Here is an 18,671-nt window from a genome sequence, read left to right on the forward strand (position 1 = left end):
AGAGGGGGCTGAAACACGGGCAGCAAATACACCAGGGTTTTGGCCAAAAAAACCTTTCTGAATTCCTGATGGTGTAGAAAAGCGCTGGGGTTGGCTCGGGACAGCGATCCCCGCTGCGCTCCACCCCCGGGGGAGCAGAAGCGTGTGCTGGCCCCACCAGCTGCCAGCCCCTCTCCCTTCCCTCACTTTGGATAATTTATGCTGAAAAATGTGTGTTTCTGCTCCTCCTGGCTCCGCACAGACCTGGAGCACAAGCTGGCGTGGAAAAGGGGTCCCTCAGGGACGCGGGGCAAGGGCCAGGTGTGTGCCCACATCCAAAAGGGGTTTTGGGGCAGCCTGGGTTTGCAGCCCCCAGTGCTCGGGGTCGGTGAGCGAGGCCGAAGTCTGCATCCTCACAGCCCCAAGTTCCTTCTTCCCTCCCCATCCCGGCAGCTTCATGGTCGGCTGGCTTTTGGCTGATGTGGGTCTCTCCTGAAAAGAAGCCAGCCCCAAACAGCAAACATCCTCTCAGGTTGCCAGACCACAAAGCCCCAAGCCCAGCTCACTTGGGAATGCCATCAAAATAAATAATAATAATAAAAAAACCTCTAAAATTAAAACAAAAATCCCAACATTTGCTTCCCCTTAGCCAGCTCCCCAGGGCTTTAAGCCCCAGATTTTGCTCTTGCCATACACAGAGGCCTGGCTGTGAGCAAACCAACAGCTCCCAGTGACGTTTCCCACTGCTGCCACTTCACAGATTAATTAAGATACTGGGAACAAACAGTCCCAAATTGTCCCGGACCCTCGACGGGGTTCATCTTCACTCCACAGGAGGGACACAGGTCTATGCCAGAAGTGCTGATTTAGTGGGATTTAGTTAAATTCTGGGCAAGAAAGCTCTTGGTTGAATGCAAGCAGCCCCAGAAAGCACCTCGGGGAGCCTTAAGGGAGCGAGGGGTGTGTGCAGTGCGTGATGCTCTGCAGGGCCCCTGGTGAGCATCTCCACCCACTCCTTCCCTCTTGCAGCACCCTGGCAGAGCTGGGGGGAGCCTGGAGACCCGAATTTAAAGGCTTTGTAGCCCACCCTGAAGGATGTTTTCTCCCTGGCAGGGAAACGTCTGAGTGAGAGAGCACCACACAAAATCACTGTCTGGGCTTTTATTGTCACAGGACGCAGCAGCACACAGTTACTTCTCGGAGGACACACACATGGCACGCCGCAGGTCTCCCAAAAAATGCACTTTTTGGATGGCAAAGCAGCACTCTGCACTGGGAGGGTGGGAGGAAGAGAAATCAGGCAGGAGCAGCTCAGCGGGAGGATGTGCCCCGGTGCTGACGATGCAGCAGCACACCCAAATTCTCTGGCCACAGCAATTTCCCATTTGGGATGGGGCAACTAATAAGCAGGTGAGGGACCAAGAATCATTTGCACCTCCCACTCTCTGCTCCGTTGCACCATGTCCCATGATTTGCACCCCAGGGACTCTCTGAGACACACTGCCAATGCTGAGCTGAGCTGCAGGGCGAGGGCATCACTAGAAGTTGCATCAGGAACAATATTCCCCTGGGATGGAGAAGCACGATCTCAGCCCGAGGTTGCAGCGTACATCAGCAGTGCAGCCTGCTTGGCCTCCCCACGGAGGCCGGCAGCCCCGAGTGAGGCGGAGACGGAGAGCAAGGGGCAGCCTCAGCCAGGAGCCCATTGCCCGGGCTTTTATTTACAGTGGTGTTAAAGGAGAGAGTGATAAGGAGCTTCAGATGTTGAAAAACACGGGTTTTGAGAAAAGCCAGAGGTTAGCAGGCTTTTTTCCCCCGGCTGTAAACAGATCTCTGCTTTCCTTCGGAACATGCCCGTGCTGCCAGCCCGTGAGTGAGGAGGAGAAGGGCTCCAGCAGAGCCCAAGGGACACGAGCAAACCCAGCGAGCCTCAGGTGGGGAGCAGGGGATCCACAGGGAGGTGTCGGAGATGGGTCTGGTACTCAACGAAGCAAATTGGTGCCTACAAGTGTTGACCCAGCACCGCTGAAGCCAACAGGGATGATCTTTGTTGCTGACTTCAGCCATGGAGGAGGAGGAGGAGGGAGCAAAGGGGTGGGACAGAGGAAGAGCATCCTCCCTGCCGACGCAAAGCCTGTTTGTGGAAACCTACAGGCTTTTGGAGGCTGCTCAGCACCAATCCCACCCGCCCCACCTCTTAACTTTCCCCTCCCAGGAGCTCAGCCTTGGCCCACAAGCTGCCCTCCAGCCCCCGAGGAAGGTGGCTTCTCACTCCCCAGTGGGTGCCCTGGCAGCAGGAGGACCCATCCCCTGGTCCCGGCTTGTCCATCGCTCCTGCCTCTGCCCTGGGGGTGCTCACTCGGGGATGTAGTCCCTGAAGGAGTTAAAGCTGAGGCTCCGGCCCGCCGAGTTCAAGGTGGAGCTGGCTTGCATCTTGGGGATCTTCTCCATCACCTTTGACACTGTCCTCCTCTTGAAGGAGCCCGGGGAGAAGTGCCCCTGCCTCATGAGCTCCTGGTAGAGGGTGTTGAAAACCACCACGGTCTCTTCATAGCTGTCCCGGGTGGAGATCTCATAGAAAGGAAGCTTCAAGGTTTTGGAGAGGTTTTCGCCGTCCTCTGTGGACACCATCCTGTCAAACTGCAAGTCCTTCTTGTTGCCCACGATGACCACGGGGGGCTGCTCGCTCCCACCGCTCCGCTTGGGGCTGGCGTGGATGTGGTTGATGAGGAAGCAGAGCCGCACGACCTCGTCGAAGCTGCACCGGTCCGTCACCGAGTAGACCACCGCAAAGCCATCTCCCCACTTGATCTTCTCCTCTATCTGCAGGGAATCTTCCTCCTGGAGTGGCAAACAAGCCCCCGTTAGCACGAGAAGACCCCAACATCTTCTCAATACACACATCGCCAACTGCAACCACTAAAACCTCCCGTGAGGGCCCACCACCTTTATTCCTGAAGGGTTTTTGATGCTGGGATTGCACATGGCAGGGATTTGCAAGCAAGACCAGAAGGGGAAATTGTTGGACTGGGCAAAGCGATGGGTGGAGGCTGCAACCAAACACATCTGATGTGGACAAGGGGAGGATGAGGGCCACCACGGTTGCAGGGCTGCTTGGGAAGTCAGCACAGGACTCTCCATTCCCTACAATCGTTTTGGAGGTAAACTCTCCAAAATGTCATTTTTCTGAGACAAGCAACTCAATCGATATTTCAAACAGGACAGATTAAGGCTGGTGGAAGAGCAGGAGTGTCCTCCGATGGCAAGTGAGGTTGCCCCGTCAATGTTTGCCGGGGTCAGCCAGCGGTGTGAGCTCACCTGCCCCGCCGTGTCGAGGATCTCAAAGTGCACCATCTCCCCATCGATGACAGCCATGTGCCTGTAAATCATTTCTGGAAGAGGACAGACAGAAAAGCACAGGGGTGAGAAGCCCTCAGGTGGCAAACAACAACAAAGGCTGCCTTGATGCAAACCCTGCTGGAGAAGTCCATTTTCACCTACTGTAACCCACAGCCTACATGGCCTCCAGCTCTTAACGCAGCTCTTGCCCTGGCCCTGTCTCTTCCAGCACAAAACATGCCATGAAACACCCCAAGCTTCATATTCCTCATTGTATCATTGCTCTTGAGCTGCTGCCGTTTGAGCCTGGCAAAGCCCAGATTGCTGCCAATTTTATTTCCGTGCGTGGCTGAGTGCATTGAGCCCCACAGTGGGACTGAGCAGCAGGCAGAGAGGAGTTCCAGAGAGGAAAAACAGATTTCACTTTTTTTTGGAGAAAAATGTTGTTCACCATAGCACACATCCACTCTTTCTGGAACATTTCTGCTGGGATCTGACTTAAGTACCCCCAAAAACTCAAATCCAACACAAAATAAAACACAACTAGAAGACAGCAAAGCACCAGCCACTGATCCAGGAGATACCTCCTCCCAGCTACCTGCATGCTTGTGCAATGCTGACGTCCTGCCCCAGCAGGTTTTGCCTTAAGAAAACACCAAAAAAGAGAGGGGGGACACAAGAGCTTCCACGAGGACCAGTGGCTCTGACCAGGTTGAGGAGGAGCAAGTGAAGGTGGTGGGTTTGAGGGTGGTGCTGCTGAGTGAGCAGCAGCAGCACCAGCAGTGAGGAAAAGGACTTCACCTACCTAGCGTTGGGTCATAGTCTCCAATGAACCTCCTGGTGATGAATCTTACGGTCAGTGCTGTTAATAAAAAGACAAAACAACAAACCCAGTTATGATTGTCAGAGCAAACCGTGCAGAAATATTGGCTGATGGAGGCAGGAGGAATGGAGCAAAGACCTGCCCCAGCGGGGACCAGGAGGCGATATCCCAGCTAAAATACTTCCAGAGGACCCAGCACCATGCTGATGGGAATTCATCTGCCTTATACAAGGGCCAACACAGAGCAGGTGGGGGTGACCCAGGACATTTGGTGCCCTCCCCAGCAGAGGGGACACTGCTGAGATGCTCCAGGCAGAGGACGAAGTCTGTGCCCAGATCAGACATCAGCCATGAAAACACCCTCCACATCAACACAACTCAGCATCACAGCCTTGGAAAGCAGCAGCAGCCCCTTGGGACTCTGCTAACCCAATCTCTTGCCTGGCCAGAGCTCAGCAGCCTCTCCCACACTGCTGCTGTCAGAAACGTCCCCTCGGGGCACGTGGACGAAAAGTGGCTCCTGCCTGGTGGCCGGGAGCAAAGTGCAAGCCAGGGAAACCCAACCCCACAACCCCTGCCTTTTGCGTGCAGCTTACAGTCAGGTTTGATAAACTGCTCCTTCTGGCCCCGAATCCTACAGAGATTTATGCACGTGCTGAGCTTTATGCCGGGTGAATGATGCCCTCGGTGGCCTCCAGCCAAGTGCTTTCCAAATGTGAGCTCAGTGCGTTGGCGAGCCACCGCAGGGCCAGGCTCCCCCTCTACATCACCGCCGCTGGCGGTCTGACTGCCTGGATGGGTCTCACGAATCTCAGCCCTGTTTGTTTAACCTGACCCAGGCATATTGCAGGGAGGAATTAAAGCCATTGGCACCAAATCTGGTGAAATTCGTCTCAAAAGGAGCATCGCAGGGCATGGCTAGCCGGGAAGGATGCGCTGAGCAACTCTGAGTGGGGTCTTCTTTACGGCAGCAACGTGCTGCTGCTAAACAAGCTCTGGAAAGGCAGTGCGTGCAATTAAACTGCTCTTATCCGATTACCAGACCTCCCTGCAACACAGACAGGGAGATGCAAAGCCCAAATTACACTCCAGTGGCTGGCCAGGGTGGAGGTCTGCTGGTGCTGCAGGCTTGACCATCCAAACACGGCAAGGGCTGGAAAAAAATTCAGGCAAAAGTCATGCCTCTTGTCACCTCTCTCCGTCTAGCCAGGTTGGGTGAGACAGAGCTCAGCTCCAGAGCACCCACAGATGTTCAAGCCCAAGCAAAGGCTTGTTCAGGGTGAGCTCTGCAAAAAATAAAACCAAGAAACCAACAAACACCTCAATGAAGAGATTCCTGAAAGGGAAATAAGGTATGGCAAAACCCTTCGTGCAGAGCCTCTAGCTGGGGTGTTTCCAGCAGCGGGGACAGCAGATAGTGCTGGTGAATAGCCAGGAACAGGAAACAGGAAAAAAAGCAACAGCTCTTTGAGCACAGGCACAAGCTGGAGGTACCAAACACCCGCTGGCCAGAACTTACTTGTCGTCGCTGCTAACAGAGCTCCAATGGAGGAGACAACCTCTGGCTTCTGGGGTGTATTTTCCATACTCACTTCTTACCCACAGCCTCCACCACCCCACAAAAAGCTGTGAGGAGGTTGAGATGCTCTGGGAGACACTAGAGACCCAAGGATGAGCAGGACATGAAAGCCCCAATGCTCAGCTGGCATCCATTTAGCAGGAGCTGAGAACTTGCCCCTGGGGCTAGAAAGTTTCTTCCTCCAGCAGGGGAAAGCCCTGGCACAGAGCCTGTGACTGCAGAAAGCAAGCGTCATCAGGGGGCATTAACTCATTAAAGTGGCCCCTCTAATCCAGGATGGGATAAGTGCCAGGGCCCTCAGGGTCAAGGGCTGGAGGTGGTTTGGTGGAGACCTGGCCAGGGACTTGTGTGTGTGCCAGGACTGATGAGAAACCCCACAGCTCTGGCTGATGGGGGTAATTAGGGAGCATAGTCTTCAACAGCAATACAACAAAGCTGTGGGGCTGACCCAGCAAAGGGAGTTCCCAATGTGTTTCAGTGCCCTGCTCAGAAACCATCATGGAGCTGTGCTTTCCTATCAGCAGGAGCATCGGACGGTCTCAGACAGAGCCAGCCATGGGTGAGCTCCTGCAAGAGCCCTTTGTCTGGCCAAAAAAAAAAAAAGAAGACAAACCCAAAGTGTTATTTTTGCACTTGGCTTCTTTTCCATGCTCACTCTCTGGACATCTTTTCAGTCCTTAGGAGCTGATCCATGCGCCCACGGCCACAGATGTTCAAAGAAAAATGGTCCACGCAGCATCTTGTAGGCAACATCTTCTCAGTGCAGCTGCTGTGAAAATGCTCTGTTGGTGCCTCGGTGTGATTTTTGGTGCAGACAGAGAAAGGGTCTGGAGGCTGGATGGAGCACAGCTAATGTAAGTGATGCTTAAGCCCTTGAAGGTGGTTGTGATGGTAATGGTTATGGACGGGAGCGAAAGGCAGAGGAGAGGCTGAGAGATGACTTGGAAAGAGAGGCAATAGGAGCGAAAAGTGAAAATGGTGGAAAATGAGTAGGAATAGAGGGCACGGAAAAAAAAAAAAAAAAAAAAAAAAGAAAAAGAAAAAGAAAAACAGAACAAGTCAGGAGCTCAGAGCCCCAGGAAAGGCAGGATGAAGAGGCTGCACGTAGGGCGCCAGCACAGCAGGAGCAGCAGGAGGAGGAAACAGAGCCAGGAGCGCAAAGGGAGAACAAAACACACTGAACCTAGGACATGGCATTAAACCCTCCTGGTTACAAGAAGCTGATAAAAAGCTCCCAGCCAGCAGGACTGGTGTGCTCCCACGCCAAGGAGACATTTGCTTTTTGCCCACAAGCTCAGGGAGAGTTTGGCCCAGCCATTCATCGTGTTGAATGGTGTCCCACATCTTACGAACGTGCCTGGCTCCTGCTTTGGGGATTCAGCGTCCTTCCACCTTTCAAGCAGCCCCTGAGTTTCAAACCCTGCCTCTCAGAGAAAGTATTTGATGACATAAACATGTCATTTAGCAAAATTGCTCTGCAGAGATAGCCAAGGACCCCGCAGGAGGCATGCAGCAGCATCCTTAAAGAGGGACCCAAATCGTCAGGGGGAGAGGGAGGTAGGTCAGTCCTGATTTCTAGAAAGCACCTAATCCCATGTTGCATGTTCAGCAGCCATCCGAAGCTGGTGTGCATGGTGTTGTATGAGAGGAGGAGCCAATTAAATTGATTAAAAATTGGCTCGGGTGCAAGCATTTGGGCGAAGCTGCCAGTCAGGAGAAGGGGATGAAGGCAGCAAGGCGCGAGCACGTCCAAGCAGCCATATATGGAGTTTTTTTTTCCCCCATCTTGAACATAAATAACCTCGGAGAGGGCTCTCTTTGGAGAATCCTGGTGCAGATAAGGTTAATTTGGTCTCTCTACGTGGTTAAGGGGATGCTGTGATGCCCAGCTAAGCCATGTTGCAGGGACTGGCTGGCCACCTCGGCGGCTGCCCGGTGCCCTGTGCGCCCACGTGCTGAGCTGTTTATGCTGCTGCATAGCACATCCCTCTTGTGAGCGGAGCAGCTTACAACATCAATTCATCTTTGGGCCGTGTTTCGTAAGCAGAGCTTCCCTCTGAAGTGCAGCAAAGTTTACACTGGCTAGGATCAGCAGCAGAAGGCAGGAGATAACGCCGGAGAAGGGCTGGATTTACAGCCCCCCGCAGGTGATTTATGCAGCCTGGATCTCACGGCTACTGATGGGGTTCAGCCACAGGCCTGTCCCCAAGCTCATCACTGCTCAGAGGATTCAGGACCTCAGGTCGCTTTGTCCCACTTACGTGGGGCTGCTTAGATGCCTCCCTGGGAGGCTGGATTTGAAGTTTTCCAAGCTGCCCCAGAGAGTCAAAGTGAGCTTCTTTCCCCCCTTTTGTAGCTGTCCAGATTTTAATTGCTCTTTAGATTAGAAACAAGTCGCAGGCCAAGGCCCCTTCAGCCCCCAAACCTGGTTTCTGTATCCAAACCCAGCCATGAGGCTCCTTCCTTAAAGCCCTGGCAGCCCTTGGTGCCCCCTGTCCCGCTGCCAGGGGGATGCAAGCAGCTCACCCGCGTGGTGCTGCAGCCCAGGGCCTCCTGTCTGTCAGCACCGGCAGCTTCGTGGCTGCAGGATGGGCTCCTGAGACCTGGCCTTCAACCCCACATGAACAACAAATCCCTCTCACCCTGACCAAACCTTCCGCAAGCAGATCCAGCCTTGAAGTCAGTCCAGAGCAACATGCCTGGGCTGCAAGTGGGACGAAACGCCAGCTGAAAGTCCGCTTCGATTCCCCCGATCCCCTTTCCCAAAACGGGGCACCCCTGCCCTTCTCACTCCTCCCTCTCCAGGCTCCATCCCAACACAGGGTCTTTTCAGGCTCATGGCCCATTACCAGGGCTTCGATGCAAAGGTGCCACGCTCTCCCCAATGTGCAGCACAGCACCCGTGGGGACAGAGGTGGGGAGATCCCTGTGTTGAGGTGACATGACATCCCTCCTTTGGAAATTCGGCAGCGAGGGCAGGATGCTGCCGACATGTCCCTGTGGATGGTCCCAGTCCCTCCCTGCCTGGAACAAGCCAGGCATCGATCACCTCCCTCTGCCCTGGTCCCTGCAACCAGCACCCAGGGCCCCCTCTGCTCCTCCTGCTGGCAAGGATTTCGGCCAAGGCTGAACAACCCCCCTGTTCCTGCTCCCAGCTGGGCTGCATGGCTGCTCCTCCAGGTGAATTCGGCAGAAAATATTCCCGCAGCTCAAATTTACCTGCCTGGAGAAAGGCAGGTGAGCTGCTGCTGAGTTTTGCCCAGTTTTTAATCACAGCAGACTTCTGCTTTTTAATTCTCTGCCGAGAGCACCGGGCCCAGGGAGTCCTTATTTAGGCATTTAGCCTCAATATTCACTTTGATTTCTGGAGCTTGAGCTCCTGCTCTCTAACCGGGACCTTGACGGCACCTCCTATCCATCAAGCGGGGCAAACAGCAAATTTATTTTTTTCCCCTAACCCCGGGGAAGAGGAAGGCAAGAGGCTGGATGGTTACTGTATATGGAAACGCGACGTGGACGGCACAGACAGCTAAAGCTGCTGGCAGCAAGCCTGGCGGAGGTGCCACCGCCACGGCCCCCGTTCAAGGTTGTGCCTTTGGTGGAGTTGCCCTGTCCCCAAGGACGTGGCAGCACTGTCCCCAGCCCCGGTGCTGCCAGGACTTCCCCTGTCAGTGACCGGCACCCTTGGGTGCTGCAGGAAGGGCGCGGGGGCAGCTGCCAGCCCTACAGGTGGACAAGGGGAGAGTTGGGTGCCCCCAGCTCCGCACCCCAAAATCCCCCACCCGTCAGCTACAGATGGAGAGTGCAGGGAGAGAGAGTTTGCCAGGAGGAAAAGTTAATTGCTCTCTGCTGCGAGGGGCTCCACAGACCCTGCTATTTCCCTACAGACACCCAGCAACCCCCAAACCTCAGCCCGCCGAGCGGCCCCCGCAGCTCCAACAGGACACCCCAACCCAGCGCCCTGCTTGTAGAGCTGCCCAGCTGCAAACCCCAAAGCCGAGCGGCGACCCTCTTCCACAAAAATCAAAGAAGGGGGCTGAGGAACGAGGGGTTCCCCTGGGGACACGCTCCCCATCCCACCGCCCCGGCCGGGACCCCCCTCTTTCCTACCTGTCTTGCCCACCGCGCTCTGCCCCAGTACGACCAGCCGCAGGGTGCGGGCAGGGCTCAGGCTCACCGAGCGCCGCAGGGGCCTCGGGAAGCTCATGCCGGGGCTCCGGGGCTCCCAAAGTCCGGGGCTCCGAGGCTCCGGGGCTCCCGAGCTCCGAGGATCCCAAGCTCCGGGGCTCCGCGCTCCGCCGGCCGCGAACCGGCGGCTCCGCCCCGGGGGCCGGGCAGGGCTGGGAGGCTGGCGAGGGGATGCTCACCTCCTCCTCCTCCTCCTCCTCCTCCCTCTCTTCCTCCCCTCCTCGCCTCTTGGCACCTCTCCATCAGCTCGGCTTTGCCCCGCGCCCCGTTTTGCAGCGGGAGGCCGTAGCCTCCAGAGGTCCTAGGGAAAGGGAATGGGACCTCTGCAGGAAACGGTGGCTGAGTTGTTGGTTTTAAGAAGACTTTCCGCCAGGTCTGGAACCACATCTTGCCTGTGCTTTGGTGTGGCAGCACTGTGAGAGATTTCAGTAACAGGGCACAGGCATATCTGTGCTGGCTGACACCAGCACCCCAAAATCCCACAGGAGAGACACAACCAAGGCTGCAGAGCAGCTGATCAGCCCTGCTAGGGCTCCAGCCTCCTTTTGGAAGGCTTCAGTCATTCCTTGGTGACGGGGCAGTTTGCCTGACAAGCTCCAGTGACTTCACTTGCAGCAGCACACGGATCACCTCGGCCTGTGCTAAAGGTGACAGTCACCTCACCCACTATTTATGGCCTGAATTTACAACCTGTACCTCGTGTCAAAGATAAACGCCGCTGCTGCCTGCACAGGACATGACCTCAGATGGAGAGGAGGATCATCCGAAGCATTCCTGCCACCAGTGGAACCACCGAAGCCCTCCCTGGGAAGAGGGCCCTGGATAAAACAAAGAGTATCTTCAGGGCAAGCCCAGGAAAGGAACAGGAGGACTTCACAATTCCTTCTGTGGCACCAGCCCCTCGCAATCCCCATGCTCATGCACCACTTCCCCAAGGCTGACAAGAAACACATCTGCAGCCTGACTACATCTGGAGCCCAGAAGACAACGGCAAGAGCTCCAAACCTCAGATTTCAGGACAAAAGCTTCTACCCAGCTGGAGAGGGGGGGCGTCAAGAAAAAGAAGGCTTCCTTATGTCCCTCTCCTATTTTTAGTCCCATTTCCTAAGGAAATGAGATGCCTGTAATCAAACCCTCTCTCGCCTGTCCCTGTTCAGCGCAGTTGTTGAGTAGATTGGCTGACTTCAGCCAAACCTGACAGCGCTGTGTGCTCTGGGTAAATCCCAGATATATTTTTACATGCATTTATCCCAACTTGTGGCAAATGCATCCAGGAGCCACCTCCCCCTTGGCAGGTGCTTAAAACTCCCCTTTGCTCCTCACAGTACGCCCACTGCCAGCTCTGCTCAGCTGAAGCTCAGATAAAGTGCCACTAACAGCCAGGTGGGTTGAGACTGGGTCCCTGTTCCTCCATCAGCTCCGCAGATAAACCAGGCCTGGGCAATTTCCTTGCAGGCTGGTATCTGGCGAGCTCTCCTGGTGGAAGGTGAGAGTCAACCACCTCTGTGCCCGTCCTTCCTCAGGCTGTAACAGCAGGAGAATGGTATCTGTCATCAGGGCTGTTACACCAATCTCCACAATCTCCAAGCACGAAGTCTGCAAGAGGTTATGCCTTCCAATTGTTTTTTGTTTTTTGTTTTTTTTTTTGGTTTGGTTTGGTTTTTCCCCAACAAATTGGAATTGATGAGCTTTCACCAGCTGCGTTGCATCATACTGCTGCAGCGTTTTGTAGAGCCAGTCCTGGGTTTGTCACAGCTTCAGCTCCCTGCCCAGTGACAGATTCGTAGCCCTGGGTAGGACTGAAGGTGAACCACAGAGCTGTGCTCAGCTGCAGTGGCCAGAGAGCATCAGGGGAAACAGGCTGGCAAAGGCAAAGTCTGGCTGCAACACCGGAGCTCTCCTCCTCCCTCAAAAAAACTGTCAGAGATGTTTCTAGGTGTAGATATTTGGAAGATCAAATGGAAGAACAATAATAATGTTAAAAAAAAAAAACTTCCCACTTGCAGAGCTGCTCCACTGAAAGACCTGATGTATGCCCAGCAATGGAGTGAAGAGTGAATGATGCTGTCATGTCTTTTTACTCCAAGACCTACCCTCAAGGAAAATCTACATGGCTCTGCTACGATGTCCAGCAAGCGATGAGATCCTAGGTTGGACTCAAGGATTCTTCTTCAACACGTCTTTCAGGCTGGTTTCTTCTGGTGCCCATCCAGGTCCTCTCTTTGCATAAGTCCCCTCTTTTGCATAGGATCAGCCAAGACACATTTAACTTAAAAGCCTTTGTAAACTCTGAAAAGGTTTCTCAGAAGCAGACTGAAGGCAAGGAAGGCTGCAGGGTAAGCTCAGCCCTGCTTGACACAGAAGAAACCACACAGGAGATCATAGTAGATGGTCTCAGCTTTGAGAGGGCACCTTTCAGCTCTGGGGTAGCCAGATGCAAAGTCCATCAAGATCATGAAACAGAGCCCTAGGCAATGACCAGACTTCAGTCCTCTGACCCTCAACAGCTTCATTTTCTAAATCTCTAACATATATTTAACTCGTACCAGTAAACCCAACAGTATGCCTAGAGGCCCATGTGTGCACACAAGGGCAGCCATCTCCGAACCAGCTCCGCAGTGTGGAGGTGTAATCAAAACCCTGCTCTTGCAGCACAGCCCGTGGAGGAATTGGGGAGAAGTGCTGCCTCTGCTATGAGCATCTCCCCTACTTTGTAGCCTTTAGGAAAGAACTCGTCAGAATCCACCCAAAACTATTTGGTGGAAATAGTTTAAATCCAGCCAAGGGTAGGGTGATGCTACACCCAGAGCTCTGAAGGCAAAACGTTTCTGGCTAGCTTGCATCCAATTTCCTCCCCTCCCTCCAGACCCCTGTTTTCACTTTTCTCAAGAACAGGAACAGGAGCAGACTGACCCAGCCTAGAGTTTGGGTAAATTTATTTCTTTTTTCTCCTTGATTCAAGTCAACAAACCTAAGCGCTGCATTTTGCACAGCTGTGCTCACCTCCAGCCCTGGGAAGTGCTGGCCTGGAGGACTGGTCAATAGCCACATCCAGCTCCAGACCCTCCTGGAGAGATGAGAAGCAGAAAGCACCTCTTGGGGAGAAAACACTCCCACGGTCCTGTGTTTGCTGGAGACTTTTTGGATGGACGACAATGGAAACACAGCCTTATCACCTGATCACTGAATAAACCACCTCCAGCATAACAAAGCACCTGCAGCAAAGCCAGATGGGGTAGGTGGGGTGGATATTGCTTTCTGTTGAAATATTTGGGACCAGGCTAGTCCACATTTGCAGTTTTGTTGTGTTTGTTTGTTGTTTGTTGTTGTTTTTTTTTTAAGACAGGGAGTTTGCACTGGGAAAGAGGCCAAATTCACTCATGAATCATGTCCCTGCAAACAAAGAACCAGAAGTAAAAAGTCATCCTAAAGCAGACCGAACACAATTACCTCAAGCCCCAGAGCATGGGATTCCTATAACATGGTCCAAACTAAATCCCTGGCTATCATTGGCTATTTTGAGAAGAGAAGAAAGAAGAAGAATTAAAAAAAAAAAAAAAGCAAAAACAAAATAAAAAAAAAACTTTGCTGGATCTGAAAGAAGAGGTGTGTTTGTTTATATTTAGAAAAGGAAGGCAAAATACAAACCAGTCCTTTTTCACTCCATTAAATGACCTGGAGATGCAGGATCCATGCAGAAAACAACTCAATATCAAGCTGACTTCAGAGCCTGCACCCTGTTTTTAATAACGACCAAGGTGTTTCAAAGCTTTGGTCCCATCGGTGGTTAGCTCATCTCCTGAGCACCCACTCGAAGGGCCCAAATCCCACGCTTCCAGCTCGAGTATTACCCTTAATTGCCTCTCATTAATGACTGCACAAACATCATTCCTGTTGAGACACCAAGCATGCAGCAAGCTTTGCTACTCACACGCCTCTCGAGAGTTAATGTTGGACAGGGCCATCAGGGGACTCCTCTCCAAGAATATATCTGAAGCCATGCTGTCAATAAACATATTTTTAGTTGCTATAGCAAAGACAGCATGCAATTAAAAAGTGCTCTCAGACTTCAGGGAGCACACAGAGCCCACTCCTTTCTCAGTGCTGTCGCAGCCTCCTACCAGAATTGAAACCTGACTTTGCTTCGGCCGTGCAAATGTTGCATTAGCAGCCAGGCAGAGACACAGCAGAACAAGGACACGGATCCCTATCGCTTCTCCCAGCTTCTATAAATAGGGAGAGAGAAAATAGATGAAAGGCACCTAGTCCCCCTGCTCGCTCACGTCGAGGCCTGCTGGCCGCTGTCGGATTTCTCCATAAAGGCTTTGTATGGACCTGGCGGTGAAGCATCCCTTTTCTTAATATAGAGGCTGTTTTTTGGGGGGTCACAAAAGAGGAAAGAAAACCTCTAGTGCAAGAGAAATCAAACCAACACGGTTTCCTGGTGTTACATTCTGTCTGTTGCTGATTTCTAACCGCTGAGGCGTACTGTGACGCGCAGCCAAAATGTGTCCGGATCATGCTGAGAAAATAAATCTGCCGGCACGTAAGAGTTCAAAGACGGCTTTGCAAAGCTGGCAGGGGAAAAAAAGAAAAAAGGAAAGAAGAAAACACCACCAAAGGGTCGTATATTAATAGTATTTCCCTTCCATCCCGGCGGCCTGAACGAGGTGCCCTAAGAACTTTTCAAGCCACTTTGCCACTTCACCAGGACGAAGACTTGCAGCTTGTGGAGTGGTACAGAGCGTGAATGTTGAGCAGGGCCACACATCTCAACCAAGATGCTGAGTCCTTCTGCTGCCCCATGGGTCCCAAAGTCAGAGTTTGGGGCACTTCTGTTCTTCTGCAGAGGCTGGCTGTCGGAATGAAGGGCCGTGGAGGCTCACCACGTAATCACACTTGGTTATGCTGCACGGATAACACATCCTCACAACAGGAAGGCTTCACACTGCGAAAAACAGCTTCATTTGTGGCGCTTATTTTAGAGCACAGAACAACTCGCCAAGGGATGGAAGAGGAACCCCATAAGGTAGGTAATTTAAAACTTGCCCAGACAGAGCTCTGGAGACACGCCACAGAAAGCTATCCTGTCGGATGACCAGCACAGGCTGTTTCCACTTCAATCACGATGATGACCTCACTTTTGTCAGAATGCAAAACCCAAATACAAGCACCTCAACGTTGCAGACTGTGCATCCGAGCAGCCGTGACCATAACGTCCTGCCAGGGGAGGAAGAGTACAGCATTAGCCTTTTAAATTATTGAAACCTCATTTCAAAATCGAACTCTTGAAAGCATTCATCTGAAGGGAAGAAGAAAAAGCGAAGCCACAAATGAATTAAAGTGCCACGCTCCGTTGCTCTTAAAAGGACACGGGATGAGGGCAGGGCTGGTGCTGACATTCAGCCAGGCCACCAGCTCATCGATCTCTTGTGCACCACCACGTCCCGCCAGCTGCTGGGCTCACGCTTCATTAGCACTTTGCTAAATGCTTCCTTTTCCTCCTTCAGAGAGGGAACAGGGGAGCAAGGGGTGCCCCGAGGGGGCTGTACGATTCATCTGGGATCCAGAAAGCAGCACAGCCGGGAATCCCGTCTGCTCCACGCAGGCATTCATACCCCAAACCGGAGAAGACGAGAGCAGCGTGAGGCCAGAGCAGAGCTGGCAGAGACACAACGGCAACTTTCTGGGCAAACCTCTCGGCAGCCCAGCTGGTGAGAAAACAAGGCTCCCTTGTAGTGGGAAAATGTCAGCGTTGCAAAGCCCGTTGTCCTTCTGCTGGGGAATGAAGCAGAGCCCCGTCGGCATTCTTCGAAAGCACGAGAGGGAAAGCAGAACAGCCAGCGGCTTTGTGGCCAGCGAGCAGGGAGCAGGCGCTGGAATTTGTGTCTGACTCAGAGCAGACAGATGCCCTCCATGCTCCGGGCAGTGAAGACTTATTTACACAAAGTCAAACAGCTCTAAGGGAGATTAGGGTGGGGACAAACTCGGCAGCCTTGCTTTAGAGAAGCTGGATGGCAGGAGCTCAGGTCTGGATCTCGTCTCACCCACGTGGATGCCTAATCGTTAGAGACCGGGCAAAGCATCACTCAAATTCCATCCTGATCCAAAGTGCTGTCCAAAAAGATGTTTTGTTCCAACGGATAAATTTCCACTATGAATCAGAGCTAACAAAAAAAAAAAAAAAGAAAGAAATCCGTTTTGCAGAGGAATTCCTGCTCTTGCTTAAACTATTTAAGTGTGGCAAATCGCATTTAGCAGCGAAAAAAGAAAATCTCAAGCGGCCACCCCTAACACGTGAAGCCAAAGAGACCTGCAGCTTCACTCCAGAGAACCAGAGATTTCTGCTTCCATTTGGAAGAGCAAGGAGCTTTCATTTCCCCAAAGTAGATGCCAGTAGCAGCCCCGTTATGCCTTGGTCTGAATGCATCCTTTCAATAAAACCTCAATATTTCGCTCTGACTTTATGTAATTACATTTTCAAATCAAAAACCAGGACTTCCTGATATTGGTTGAATTTTCCCTTCCTGCATTCTTCTAAAAAAACAAAAAACAAAACAAACAAAACAAAAAACAGCAAGCAGAAGCCACTCTAGTTTCATATAGTATCTCATCTGGATTAGAGTTGCTTTTCCCAAGGGCTCTTTTTTTGGGTGAGACCAATTTTACACATGGACCGAAAACATTTGATTTTTCTTTTTGCATAAACATCGGGTTCTTTTTTCCAAGCTTCCAAGCCTTGAAATCTCTCATTATTTTCAACCGTTTCCCCAGGAAGGCTAGAAAATTCCTCCTGGAGCCAAGACACGCATGCTGTTCCTTAGCCCCAGCGCTCACAGACCTCAAGAAACGCGCAGGAATCGTGACGTCCCCCCTCAAACTGCTTCAGCTGGCAGGGCTGCTTCCGCCGCGGACCGTGAACAGCCTGTAACTGGAAGAGAGGCACTGCAGAGCCGCCGGCGGCGTGCTCTTCGTGCCAGCCCGCTGCCACCACAGATTGCAATTAACTGCTCCTGCTGGGATCTGTGGTCCCAGAGAAGGAACAGAGGCACCTTTGGGAAGGGGGGAAAAGGTGGTGGCACCAGCAGGAGGTGTTTTTTTTAGAGGAGTTCCCTCCCTGCCTTCCGTTTGGAAGAGGTTGGAAAGGAAGAAGATGGAATGGTTGAAGCAGGTTGCAGAAAGGGCCCTGTCTTCAAATAAAAATTTAGGTGCCCAACCTCCCTGTACAGTTGGAGAACCAACAGCATCTCCCAGGTGCTGTCCGTGCCAGGCTATCCAAAAGGAGGAGATGAGTCGACCATCTCTCTTCCGTGACTAGAGAACTAGTTTAACCCAAGCTTAACCCAACCACACCTGGATCTTTCTCTGGTAGAAGTCAGGCGAGATGAAAAGCAGCCCAAAGCACTAAGCTTGCTGCTCATGGCTCCTTGAGGGATCTCCTGAAGGCTTATAATGACTTGCAAGACTTGAAAGCCAGGACAACACCCCAACATAGTTACGTTCAAAACCAGCATTTCCTTCAGTACAGGGCTGTGGGCACCCTTGGTCCTGTGAGGGAGTCACAGGGAGGGTGTGTAAGGACACGCCATATGGGGACTTTCCCCCTGACCCGTTTGGAGTAAACCCTACAGACCCATGACCCTACAGACATGATAAAGTCAGAGCCCACTTACCAGTTCTCACCATCGCTGTAGGAAATCTGAAAGCTCCCCGGAGAGCCTGCTGAAAGCTCAAGGAAACTCTTCCTGGTTTTATTACTGTCCAACAAACACATGGGAACCTCTGCTGAATACACCTGCTGAACCTGGCCTGGCACATGCTGATCAGTAAGTGACTGCCCAATTTGTAAAGTGAAGAGAGGAAGGAAAATACCGAGACCCAGAGATTAGAAAAGTACTCTAGAGGTCAGGCACAAAATCACTCCTGAGCCATTGGTATCTGTTATTTTGATGGTGAGATACACACACTGAGTATTTATTGCTATGCAACAGCTTGGCTCACCTTTAGGAGGTGAATTTCCCAGCTGCATCTCCTGTTGTTAATGCTTAAGGATTTCCACTGCTTAGCATGATCTGGGAGTAGATCTGGGATCCTGCAGTCATCTTGTTTCACTGCTCTCTTCAGCCCCATGCTTGCTGTGGGCCACAGCGTACCACGGGCTATTCCTTGAAGTCACCCAATGACAACATTTTATTAACAGAGCAGACAGAATTTTGTCAGGAGAGAAAAGCAGGCAAAAATAAACAAACAAACAAAAAAAAACCAACTCACTTAACACTCTCAAAAACATCTTGCCTTTCTATAGCTATGTAACTGCAGTCTGTGGAGAGCAACAAGTGTTTCCAGAGGACAGATCAGCTCACCTAAACATGCCTTCCTCTCTGCTAGCCTTAAGAGCACTCACAGTCCCAGGGTAGGGAAACTTGCAAGGACGTGAGCAACTAAGCACAGAAGCAGGCTCTTTAAATTGACTGATCACAGACTTAGGTCTTGCCTTCCAGTATCAGAGCCTCATCTTGGGGACAGAGGAGGACAATGTTCCTCTTCTGCTGCAGCCAGTGAAGCCCCAGATATTTTTAAGACTCAGCTGAGACACCGATAAACTGAAGAACTCCGAGAGGTGTGCAGGAAAAGGGAGACCCTATCAGCATGGAACAGCCTGGCAGCTAGCAAGGATTCTGGGTTGGTTAGGACGCCGAACAAACAAACACCAAGGTCGAAATAATAGTTAACAAAACCATTTCATTTTGCTTTTTTTTAAAA

The 18,671-nt window shown here is 52.2% G+C and overlaps 1 protein-coding gene across 3 annotated transcripts; it reads right to left on the bottom strand.

Moving 5' to 3' along the window:
- Nucleotides 1-1,125: 1,125 nt before the first annotated feature.
- Nucleotides 1,126-13,957, bottom strand: LOC137857355 (ras-related and estrogen-regulated growth inhibitor-like). 3 transcript variants are annotated; one of them, XM_068683694.1, is made up of 4 exons: nucleotides 13,840-13,957; nucleotides 4,124-4,180; nucleotides 3,298-3,371; nucleotides 1,126-2,820 (listed from the first exon to the last, which is right to left on the bottom strand). In XM_068683694.1, exons 1-4 carry the CDS (start codon nucleotides 13,922-13,924, stop codon nucleotides 2,335-2,337), a joined length of 702 nt encoding a protein of 233 aa, XP_068539795.1. In that variant the 5' UTR covers nucleotides 13,925-13,957; the 3' UTR covers nucleotides 1,126-2,334. The 3 variants fall into 3 exon arrangements, with proteins under 3 accessions (XP_068539795.1, XP_068539794.1, XP_068539796.1); XM_068683693.1 differs by lacking the exon at nucleotides 13,840-13,957 and adding an exon at nucleotides 9,831-10,066; XM_068683695.1 differs by lacking the exon at nucleotides 13,840-13,957 and adding an exon at nucleotides 5,661-5,877.
- Nucleotides 13,958-18,671: the final 4,714 nt, after the last annotated feature.

The sequence above is a fragment of the Anas acuta genome, chromosome 5, assembly GCF_963932015.1.
Source record: "Anas acuta chromosome 5, bAnaAcu1.1, whole genome shotgun sequence".
In the NCBI taxonomy this organism is placed as follows: domain Eukaryota; kingdom Metazoa; phylum Chordata; class Aves; order Anseriformes; family Anatidae; genus Anas; species Anas acuta.